Consider the following 11825-nt stretch of genomic DNA (forward strand, 5'->3'; position numbering starts at 1 on the left):
CTGCAATTGTATTACAAATATTTAGGAACCGTTCTAGGTGATTTTGTGATATATTCATTACAACTTGACTAGAGTTTTGGCTATGAAATGTGTGTGTTTGCTTGTCGCAAGTATGTCAGTCAGTCAGAACTAAAACTGGTTGAACGGCAAAGGAATGATAGTAAAAATTACTAACAAAGGAGCTAAAACTGTAGGTCCAAGTCGTCCACTAGGTGTTTTCGTGAAACCTTCTTCATCTACAACCATTGATGTAAAGTGGAGCGCACCAGCAGAACCAAATGGAATCATACAAAACTATTTGATTGAATACGGGAAAGGCCCTGATCAGCAAACCACTGAGAAAGTCGTTACAAACCGCACATTTGAATTCACCTTAACTGGATTAGAAAAATTTACAACCTATTACATCAAAGTCAGGGGAAAAACAAGCGAGAGAGGGAATGCTTCAGGAGTATTAAATGCTACAACGTTTGAGGAACGTAAGTATTGTTATTTATTTATTTATTCTTTGTGAATATTCGGGTGTCATAGTTATGCGTATTGTTTAAGAACTGGAGCAACCATAATCTGAGTTTTTCACACATAAGTGCCGATGAGGCTGTCAAACGCATTTAAAAAAGCCTTCCCTTAAAACTCCCCGTTGCATAGCGTTTCTATGGCACTTGATTAAGCAAATCCGGCAGCTAAGGCGGTAGAGCATCAGTCTCCTGTGGCAGTTTAATTTTGAATCCTACCTGTTCTGCAGTATGACATCAGTCTACTTACTACCTTTGGTGAGATCACTGTTGCTGTGGTAACACGTTAGGGTTTCTCTTATTCAGACAATCTTTGCTTGACCAATGAATTTGAAGCTGTCGGCCGGCTCTTCATTTTTTCGTTTCCGAATTCAAATGGGGGATGTGAACCAAAATGTTGCTCTTGTTGGGGATGTTGGGATTTTCAACACACTCAACCACTATGATATAAGATTATAATATGCAGTGAGCCCTCCGAATAGGGGCACCAAGGTCAGAAGGCCAGGTGTTTGAAAACAGTACTACGACAACTAGTTGTTTACACCCCTGCAATTTATTCATTTTCGTTCTCCATTTCTACAGGTCCTAGTGCCCCAACAAAATTTAGTGGCAGAGTCTTATCGGACAAAGAAATTCTCATTACATGGGAAGAACCTGTTAATGCCAATGGAATCATAAGGTCTTACCATATTAGAGTTTATGACACTAAATCTGGTCGAGAGGCCTTTGGAAAAATCGTAACTAAGGAAGGCAATAATGGACAGAGCCTACTCGTATCCAACCTTAAACCATATACCAACTTCACCTTCACGATACAAGCCAAAACCATTGAGCCAGGAGAGATGGTTTACTTCACAGCAAAGACATTAGAAGGAGGTACATCTGTTTTTGTACGGCAACTTATGCTTCCTTTTTCTTCTTTATTTGATTGGAAGGCTTGTTTGTTTATGAAAGTCAATATTCTCCTTTTTTTTTAACTCCTTTTCAAGACCTGCGCAAGTTTAAAAAAAAACAACACTTTTTTAAAAATCTTCTGGTGGAACCGAGATTCTTAAATAAAACTGCGTGTAGCAGAATAAAACTATTACATCAAATTGTTATTTGTGAATTTTCTTTATTCTGTAGTGCCAGATAAGCCGGCGGTTATCAGGGCCAAGTTAGAGGAAGATAATATCAAAGTGTATTGGGAAGAACCAGTTAATCCCAATGGGAAAATCGCAAAATACAATGTAAGTGGACGATGTGTGTGGATGTTTTTTTATCTGTTTAACTGTCTCCCAAACTGACCCCGAATCAGCTCCTCATAATTGTCATGGGCTTATCTTAAGATGCATATGTGTCTCAGTACCCCTTTAGGAAGCCGTAGCTCTTCAGATAAGGGAACATCCTGGTGGCAATGCAGTTTTCACCAAAAACGAAATCGGGGTCGTAATCGGAAGCGCGAGCCTTGTAATCTGAGGCGATCTTTGATTCAAAATCTGCTTTAATATCTCTTTTCCTTACAATCTATGGAAAATAAGACTGCGAAGTTACAAGGAGAAACTGAAGAATAAAAGTAATCGCGACGCTTGAGGACGAGAATTAAGATTTTTTTTTTCTGCCTCTCACCTCATTCTAACCCTGACAATCTGTTTTTTGAGGATTACTATTAAAGCGACTGTCAATGATAAATGATAAACGAATTTCGCCGAAAGAAGATGGAAACATTCCGTGAGCTTATGAATTCGCTTATGACTCCATTTTTCTGATTTTCACCACTGAGTAATCGTGTAAGCGCTCTTCCTACTCGCTCACTAGTTAAAGCCAGCAGCTCTGACACGTCTACCACGCTTCAAGCCTCTATAAGCTGTCCTGAGGATATAGATATTGCTGTCATAAAAACTAATTTAACTACTCAGCAATTTGTTTACAATTAAAATTTTATTTAGTATCCTCGGTTACAAATTTAAGTATGACAATGTCACTGCCGGGGGAGAGGAGAAGGTGTTGCTGAGGCCCTACAAACTAAAACTGACCCTTGATGAAGGCAGTGAGTGCATGATCTACCTGTATGATTTATTATAGGTTCTCGGAGACCTAAATAGAAGAGGGGTTCCAGTTCATCTAGTACCAATCTATTGAATTTCTGCTTGCGTCAAACTTTGAAAAGATTGAATAAACAATTTTAATTGTTTATTCAAAAATAGCTAGACGTCTTGGTCAAGAAAAGAAACTTTGAAATTGCGGTCCAACAATTTACTCCTCGATCTGGTTTAAAGCAATTCGTGTCTTTAATAATTAGGACTATAGGGCTGGTTTTTCAGTAGCGACGGAGTCGGAGTCGGATTTGGAAGCAGAAGTGGAAGGATAAACCAATCAGAATGCACGTTCCCTGACGCTTTGTGATTAGTTTAGGTTTTCCGCTTCTGCTTCCGACTCCGACAATCTGGTTTTCACTAGATCATAAGCGGAACGTAAGCGACGGAGTCGTACGCGGTATCGGAATGCTGTTTTCACTAGATCAAAAGCGCTACGCTTCTGATTACGATTCTGACTCCGACACCGTCGCTAGTGAAAACCAGCCGAAAGTTTTCTAGCTTGCTTTGAACCTGACATTGCTATAAAGTCTTGATCCGTAAGTGAAGTGTATCTCGAATTTTTCACATCATGCAAACGATACTATTTATTCTAAGATAAGACCTCTGAAAACGTTTTTCAAATTTTATGTAATACATGCAGGTAGAAAGTGATTTTATATTATGCTATGTTCACCCTTTTCTGTTTAGGTGTATTTCAAGGGAAGAAGAGTTTATAACAACTCTTTCAAAGATGATTTACTGCTGGTGGAATCTAAAGCGTCTCGGAATACGTCTATCGAGGAGGACAAATTGAAGCCTGGCACAAAATACACTATACATGTGACGGCGTTTACTGAGAGAGGAGAAGGTGCGCCAAGTGACACTGTTATAGTGAGCACACTGGCAAAAGGTAATAGTCAACACCATCGTTCTAGACCTGATTGGTTTAAAAAGTTTAGGTTACTAGCTTATCCTACGCTAGTTTACAGGCACTCCACTCAAATAATCAGAACCAAATAATCTAAACAAAACATAACAGGATTAAAAACCCCAACTGGAAGGAGGAAAACAGTTGGTTATTTACAAGAGTCGCCTCGGATTTGAACTCGGGAAAACCGAGAACAAATCCAGCAAGTGACCATAGCAGGGTTCGAACCCGAGGCGGCCAGATTGCGAGTCCAACGCGCTGACCACTCGGCCACGCTGCCTCCTCCCGTTTGATGATTAGCTTTGCATTACAATCAGTGTGGTTTGGCTGCAGAGACTCCAGTGTCACGGCCTGGGCTAATGTCTCATCCCCGCAAGAGACATCTCCATTAATTACTGCAATCAGCTGCACCTGCTTCCAATAAGTCAGGATCTACCTTTGCGGAAATCATGTCCTTCTTGCACACATCTTTGTTACGTATGGTAGCATTGGACGACCTAGTCGTCTTGGTCGATGAAAAGAAGAGCAGTCTTCATTTCGAGTACTGGTGGGCATGAGATTTAAAAAAAGCTTTCTCTTTCGTCCTTGAGACGTTTTCAGTGCCATGATAATTTCAAGAGAAACAAGCTTGCTATGAAAAGCTTAAATGCCCTTTGCAAAAATCATAAGGTCGTAAACTAGCAATTTTACCCCTGTTATCAGCTATGCTACTCTTATACTTATACTAGCGTTAGTATCATATATTTTAATTTTCGCTTGGAATATATTTTTCCTGCAGCTCCATCCGCACCTCCACCCCCACAGGTTCTCCATGGTCGTGATGTCACATCTAGTACAATAACGATCTATTTGTCGTCATCTCCAGATAATAATGGCAGAGTAGTGTGAGTCCATATCAGTAAAGATAAAATGAAAATATGACATTAAAATCAATTGCAACAAATAGTTTTTAATGGAGGACAAATTAAATTTAGAACATATAAATTTGCTATTTTGCACTTGTCTAAAACCCCCAATTAAATACAAACTTCGCTTAAGCCCGTGCAAACGGACGCAACATTACTGGATGTTAGATGTTGGATCCGTTTGCGCACCCTGTTGCATGTTGTTGCGTGTTGTTGTGAGTAGTTATATTAAGCAAAGTTTAAAACCGGTCAAACTTTTAAGCCAACGACTACCAACATTTCTTTGGTTCCGTGATCGCCAAAGTGTAGCACAACAATGTTAGATCCTTTGCACAGATCTTCAAACATTTTTGGGACCACGCACGCACATTGCACATGGTCTAGAAAGTATTATGGGTTGTATCCTTCCCAAGATGCGCTGCAGGTTCCCAACATTGTTGGGAGGTCCTTTCATGCGATATAAGATTATGACTTTAAGCACTCTTTTGGGTCTGAAAGTTTGCGTTGGGCCAAATAATACGCAGTATAATGAATGCTGAAGATACAGTTGTTCATGCCTGCCGCTGTTGAGTGATATGAAAGTGCGCATGCGTTTGTTCCCGGTCATACCGGAGAGGTCTTTGTTATACTTATCTGGTCCTATGAAAGAAGATTTCCACTCATCCACTTGTTCCTACAAATATTTATTACCGTACCTGGAGTCATAACAGAGACCTTTTCTGGAATCAGTCAACATCCAAGCAAACCTTTCTTACTGCTTTTTTCTACAGTGCACATGAGGTTGTAGTAGAAAAGATCGAAATAGCCAGCAGTTGTTTAACATCCTCTTTGCCAGACAATATCCTTGGCTACAAAGAGGCAATGGCCAATGGGGATCGATATTATATTGCCGCCAGATTTGAACGAGATAAAGAACAGGTTCCTAGAAAATTTGTTGTTGGCGATGGAGAAATTTATGGTGACTATCTGAATGCTCCACTGGAACCTTCATGTAAGACAGTTTACAAAGCTTATGTTAGAGCAGCAACTGAAATTAATGGGGTAAGAGAACACTCGTAACAATTCCCCCTGCTCCCCTCATCCAATTACCTGTCCTGTCGTATCTATGGGGTAACTTTATTGATGCTGAGGTATGTAGAAGAACTAGTAAAATTCTGCCATTTTTTATAACAAATTTCAAAGACCTTTATGGCCGATAATGACTCGTTGTTGGGCAAGTTGTTTATAATGCATTTACTTGCCGTGGGTGATGAAAAAAAGAAGAATGATAAAATCGCTTTTTTCTATTTAAATGACTACAACACTATCCAGATAGCAGAGATGTAAGGGTTGCGAGTTTCTCAGTGGATAGGGATTTAGCATCTGACATGTTTAAATAAACATATTAAAGTTTTGGTATTAGTAGCCTCCTGAAAAGAGCGTGTTGGTTACCGACGGTTTGTGAAATGAGAAATTGAGATTATGATGCTCATAACCGAGCAAAAGTGTTCTTTAGACCAATAGTAAAGACCATAAGTACTCAAGTGCAAACCGCGGACCAAACATAACCCCCCCCCCCCCCCCCAAAAAAAAAAAAAAAAAACATCTGACACTGTGCCACCAAGATATGTTCTTTTAAACTTGTAAACCATTAACTGACATTACCGCTTAATCAGTTTTTGTCCTCTTTGGTGTGTCCTATTTTATGAACTCCCTGTAGATGGAAATGTTTATGCTTATTGCTTAGAATAAGTCAGTGTCACCAACTCTCTCCTAACGCCTTTTTGGGGGGCTGGGGTGGGGTTCGTTGCAGAAATGGGTTTACGGGGAGCCTGCTGCAGTCATCCCTCCTCTCTCAACCACTGGTATGTATGTGTAACAGTGCTTTAGAATCCAAAGACGTATCGATGTTCTGCCTGCGTGGCACTCTCCCTCCCCTTTACACGCAACTTAGCCACTCGGGCTATACGTTATTTAGACATTATTGGAGGACGCTGCTTGTTATGATCTAAAGAATTATGCACATCGAATAGCGTATCATCTGCCCAGTCGCAAAGGCCCATGGAGGCTCGTGGATAACACAGAGATCTACATAATTCTTCTGATCATGCGAAAGCCAAATCCAATTATGGTTTTATTATTAATTCAAAATAATTCCTAGTTTAAAAACAAGCTGATAGATGTTAAATTACCGTCCTTTGCCTTCTGCTCCTCGGCAATTTTAGAATATGATGGTGTATTTTGCGCAGCAAATAATGTTCACATTGCTGATGCCATCTTATTTTTACTGTTGTTGCCATAAGGCAGTAGTTCGGCTAACCTGTTTAAGAAATTTTCTCGAAAGGAAGTTAATTGCAACTTCAAATCTTTATATAAAGTGCCGTACAAGTGCCAAAACAAAACTACGCAGTCATTTTCCTGGATTTTTTAGCAGGTGCCGTATGAAAATGGACGACATAATTGGCTTTCAGCTGACTGGTCTGGGTATATAGTTTTTCTGATAGTAGTAGCAGGAGATAGTATTTTTCTCCGTTCTGGTGAGCATGGAATTTTTTTTTTTTTCATTGGTACAGTCACACAAAAAATTAAGAATTATCAACGAGAAAGTTACTTCTGGTTTTGATTTACATTTTTCAACTTCACTGTCACGACTAGATAGACTCGCTGAAACTTTATTTGTAAGTTTCTATATAATAAACCTTTATGTTTTATTTTTAACATTTAAGACACCGATGAAGTGCAGCAGAGCTCGGCCTGTTTAAGTTGCTGGAAGGTAGCAGTTTTAGTAGAAGGAGTCTTGCTTGCTTTTTTAGCTGTCACTGTTGGGATTTTAGTGGTAGAAGGACGTGCCAAACGTATCAGAAAAGGTAGATAAATAAACGAAAAATGCTCTATTTAAATTTTTATTAGCCAACTCAGATTTTAGCATATCGTACGTAACTTTAGATTTGATCATCAACATTCAACCTCTCTGATTCGCTGAAGTAGGCAATGAATAAAGTGCACGTAAAGTGTAAGTGCAGGCATTGTATGCGTTAATGCGAGGTTTTATCCTTTTCGCACTGTGACCCTATAGCGGCAGTGTCAGACCATAAAAGATTGAAGAAGCTAAATCTGATTCTTTCTACTGCTTGATAAGATGTTAATGAACACTGAGGGATGCCAAAATAAAATTTCTTCTCACGCTACAGCTACCATGTTTATTTACAAGTGAAGTCTATTTGGTGTTCTGCCATGTTGCATAAAAGGAACTCATCACAATTATTCCTTTGATTTAAACGTCGATACCGTAACTCACCGAGAACGATTAATTTCCTTTTTTTCCGTTTAAAATATTCTGGGCCCGAGCATTTCTTTAAGCTAAAGAAAAATCTTCCGTTCTTTCTATTTTAAAACTATAAGCTTTTAGGTTATACTGAAGAGATTCAAGCGGGGCTCGTTAATATGTCTTCGTTGAAATTGTGCTTGCACGTTGAGAATAACAATTATCCGCATAACTGGAATGAAAGGGATTTGAGAACATTGACAAGAAAAGACTTCTTAGTGTTTACTGCTATATTCACCGACGGAAGATAGCGTAGAACATAGCCTGCGAACGAATAATCATAATCTTTTTTTTTTATTTTTCCTCTTTCCGATCTGTTGTCTTTCTTTTTGCAGCAGTGGCAATTAGGGATGAAACTACTGAAAGGTACAGCTCCTGCCAAAGTACAGTCCCGGGGGCAAATTTAACAAAATTTTTAAAAATGTAATTTACAATTGTGGCCGGTAGTACAACTCTAAATTACACTTGTAAAAGTTTTATTAAATTGACCCCCGCAAGAACTTCATAGTTGTCAGAACAACAATCAAGTGCAAAATGTTTGTGTGTCTATTTACACCGACAAACCATCCTTCAAAAAACGGACTTCAAAATCCAAAACGAACCCGCCTTAAAGTTTGTCTTTTTCTAAGGCTCTTTTGTGACCGGATTCAGTACACATCATGTTGAATCAGTTACAAGACGACCACTAAGAGTTGTGTTAAAGAAAGGATCATCCCTCCCCACCTCACTCATTCCCTAAGTGACTTAAGGTAGATTCAAAAGAGGCTGTTTATCGACCCTGATCAAAAACTCATAAAATCCAAAATAATTAAATGTAACTTTGCGGTAACCATACACATTTTGTAGTTACAAAGCTCCTCTGTCGTCCTTGAGATATGTCGAAAACCGTGCGCTGCTGAGAATCTGCAACTACATTTAAACAGCATTCTGAATTTGAATAGCGGCCATCTTAAAAACAAAAACGAAAACACTCTCAAAAACTGTTATCCACATTTACCTCTCCTTTAAGTTTCATGTCTCTCCATTGAGACATATGAAACTAAACTAAGTAGCTTTTACAAGAAGCCTGAAAAAAGTTGACGTTACACATTAAAGGTCTGTACATGGTTTTTTTTTAGTACTGTACATATTCTCATATTTTTATATCTGGACAACCTTATCTAACCTGGATAATAGCAGCAGCGATACTTTTAATAATGTAATGAGCTAAGTGTATTAGACCACTTCATATTTAATTATTTTACAGAATACTCAATAAATCGTTTGTGATTTATTACTAATTATTAAATAATTAACTTTCTCTTAATATTTTCTATGTGTTTGCAAATTACTTTATTATATGCTGTTCTTTATTTATATAAGTATATTGATTTACTTAATAACTGTAGTAACAGCTAAATCTAATGTAAGGAGGGAGTCTCACCTATAAGCCTTCATGGTTTCTTGAGACCTTCTTTTCCCTTCATAAGTTATATGTAAAAAAGGCAAAAAAATCAATAAACATCACTTAATAAAGGTTACCACTACTACGACGACGGCACTGAATTATTTGAACGTCCTGTATGGACCTGCAAAAAAATAAATAAAATATACATTTCATCAGATTGATTCCTGATTTCAGCAATTTGTATAATTGTACTTCTCCAGGATTGAGCTTGAAGTTAAGAACACCTCATTGTTGAATACAGCGGAGGATGGACATAGACGACAGGCTGGTGTGTCTGATGAAAACGAAGAAGGAGGGTGTGAATACGAAACAGTACAACCTGTTAGGATGGAATGTGGATACGCCACGTTGCGTCGTCAGTCAACAGTAAGTTGAATCATCTCTCGTTTGATTTCAGACTTTTCAAGAACATGAGTATAGATCACAGAAGAATCGAAGAGTTTATGAAATCTCTTTGTCCCCTTAGTGCTATGAAATGTCTAGCTGTTGACCACCCCAGGAGTGCCTGTGATACTGCAGCTCTGACATATGAGAAAAAACACATCCGTACCGCCGTCAGCAAGGAACATGGCAGGTCTTTTGCCCTGGCACGTTTGTGAAGTTGAACTCTAGTCAACTTCGCAGGACACTGGAGAATGGATTGGCCTCTGTTACCGGCGACTTCTGTTCTCGACTTAGGCAGTAAACGGCGGTTAAGCAGGTAGCTCGGCTGTCGAAAACTATGCCCATCTATCCACTTGTTATAAAACGAAGTTTATGTGCTGCGTGGGCGTCCAAGGGGGGGAGGGGGGAGGGTTGTTTTCTTTTCGGATAAGCTTAGCTGTCTTGTGCGGAGGGAAACCTGGGTTGCGTCAATCCTGATTACTATCATTATCAAGTTTAAGCATTAATAATGCTCCAACATTCAATCTATAAACATTCGATTCAATGTTACTTTTTCAGAAACCAGGAGAAGGCTTCTACACCTCTCTTACAGCATGCGACAAGGGAGCCTGCAGTGACTCAACCATATATGTCAATCAAGTGCCGTCGAATGGGTGATAGTCTGGCACTGAAAATCCGGCCTGTGTAGATGGATGGATTAGCGGACGAGTGCTGTCGTTGTTACCTTGGGATTGCGAGCAAGTCAAAAATCTATTAATATATCGATCCTGGTTTAATCATATATTTAAAAACGTTCGTCCGCCAAGACATTAGAGGTTTATAAAAGAATTAATATTAGTCGATCATTTAGTTATTTTTTAGTTAATTTCATTTATTCGGACAAGTTCTAGATCGTTGAATGGCAAAAATATATTTCAAAATGAATTGTAGCCTGTACCGCGCACTCCACGGACTTTGAAGAGGAAATAGGGGGCCACGGAGGGTCTGTGAACAGGATAAATAAATTGTAATTTATACTGATTTTTTATTGTCTAAGTAAACTTTGCAGCTGAGTCGGTCGAGCTGAGGAGTAAACACAAATTTGGATTTTTTTACTGAACTAATAGGAAGAAATTGAAACATCAGAACTATCCTTGTCTCTCGATCTACTACGCAGCCTAATTTTTAGCCCTTGAATTGCTGGTTTCACTGTCACGCTATCAACAATAATAATCAAGTAATAATAATAATAATAATAAAGTCAAGAATCTGGGAAAGGAGATTACTTATGTAAAGATCCTCGCAAGGATTCAGGTCTGTCGTACTAACTAATGCATAGACCTTCATCTTGTTTCATTTTTATTAATATAAAAGATCATAACAATATTCACTTGCTTGACAGTCTTTTTACATCAGTTATCAAATATAGTTTATATATTTCCTTTTTCAATTCAAAATCAAGGACGTTGTCACACATTAACACATCTATAACTTAACATTAAGGGCAAAATTATTCACAACTCTCCTGCCCCACAAGAAAATGTTCAAGAATGTTACTTGAAAGTGATGAGAAGATACTGAATGAAACCCAAGTGAACGCACGTACGTTGAAAGCAGTATTGATAAAAGGAGATTGACTGTGTTAAAAATTCACTTACGAATACCCGAAGAGATCTGAATTCGATTTCTCATATAGTAGTAAGCTGGTGTCTCTCAATGGCCCCGACCCCTCCTCCCCCCTTCCCCCCGCCGACTCCATCCAAGCCCCTAGCTCTAAACTTTATTTATTGTAGTATCCAGTCTGGACGCTACACTTCGATGAGAAAGAAACCACTGCGAGCAACCGTTTCCTTTTCCATCGAGCATGCGCGTCCACGTGATGACTAAGAATGTCCAACGACAAGACGGCAACGAAAACTTCAACAAAACAATAGGTTTAATAAGCAAAACATGCAACAACTTTGCACGTGCATCACGCTTTTATTTTTGCATTTCTTTGCCATTTTTGCACGACTACGACGTAAAGATGCTTAATTTTGCGTTTTATGGATAACATAAGCAAGCAACGACGAAATTTATTCTTCTTTTCGCTCTTGAACTTGGATATGGTCCCTTGGAATTCAACTCCATTTGGGTTCGCCTACATTTGACAAAGTAAGTAGATAGAAATAAATAATCCAAAGAAATACTGAATATCGCGAGAGCCTAAACTTGCTTTCAAACAGGATTTACACGTTTAAAGTTGATTTATTCGTCCATAGCGTTGGACGGCGGTTCGATCAAAGAAGCAGACGGATGCACGCAGT

The 11825-nt window shown here is 38.8% G+C and overlaps 2 protein-coding genes across 2 annotated transcripts in view; both read left to right on the plus strand.

Annotated features, from left to right (window-relative positions):
- The window catches only part of LOC140948510 (uncharacterized), a 74887-nt gene that overhangs the window by 32607 nt on the left and 30455 nt on the right, over window positions 1-11825 (plus strand). The window contains exon 4 of the mRNA XM_073397756.1: window positions 9357-9522. Coding sequence (XP_073253857.1) covers window positions 9357-9522 — 166 coding nt within the window. The remainder of the gene's footprint in view (window positions 1-9356; window positions 9523-11825) is intronic.
- Window positions 1104-7259, plus strand: LOC140948071 (receptor-type tyrosine-protein phosphatase kappa-like). The gene is made up of 7 exons (XM_073397292.1): window positions 1104-1391; window positions 1641-1744; window positions 3281-3482; window positions 4279-4384; window positions 5176-5446; window positions 6198-6249; window positions 7111-7259. Exons 1-7 carry the CDS (start codon window positions 1358-1360, stop codon window positions 7257-7259), a joined length of 918 nt encoding a protein of 305 aa, XP_073253393.1. The 5' UTR covers window positions 1104-1357.

Source organism: Porites lutea, chromosome 9 (genome assembly GCF_958299795.1).
Source record: "Porites lutea chromosome 9, jaPorLute2.1, whole genome shotgun sequence".
NCBI lineage: Eukaryota > Metazoa > Cnidaria > Anthozoa > Scleractinia > Poritidae > Porites > Porites lutea.

Excerpts from the sequence above, each read along its gene's own strand:
- LOC140948071 (XM_073397292.1), top strand. The coding sequence starts at position 1,358 with ATGGTTTACTTCACAGCAAAGACATTAGAAGGAG. Across the intron at positions 1,745-3,280 it reads GGAAAATCGCAAAATACAAT|GTGTATTTCAAGGGAAGAAG; the intron begins GTAAGTGGACGA and ends TTTTCTGTTTAG. Across the intron at positions 3,483-4,278 it reads AGTGAGCACACTGGCAAAAG|CTCCATCCGCACCTCCACCC; the intron begins GTAATAGTCAAC and ends TTTTTCCTGCAG.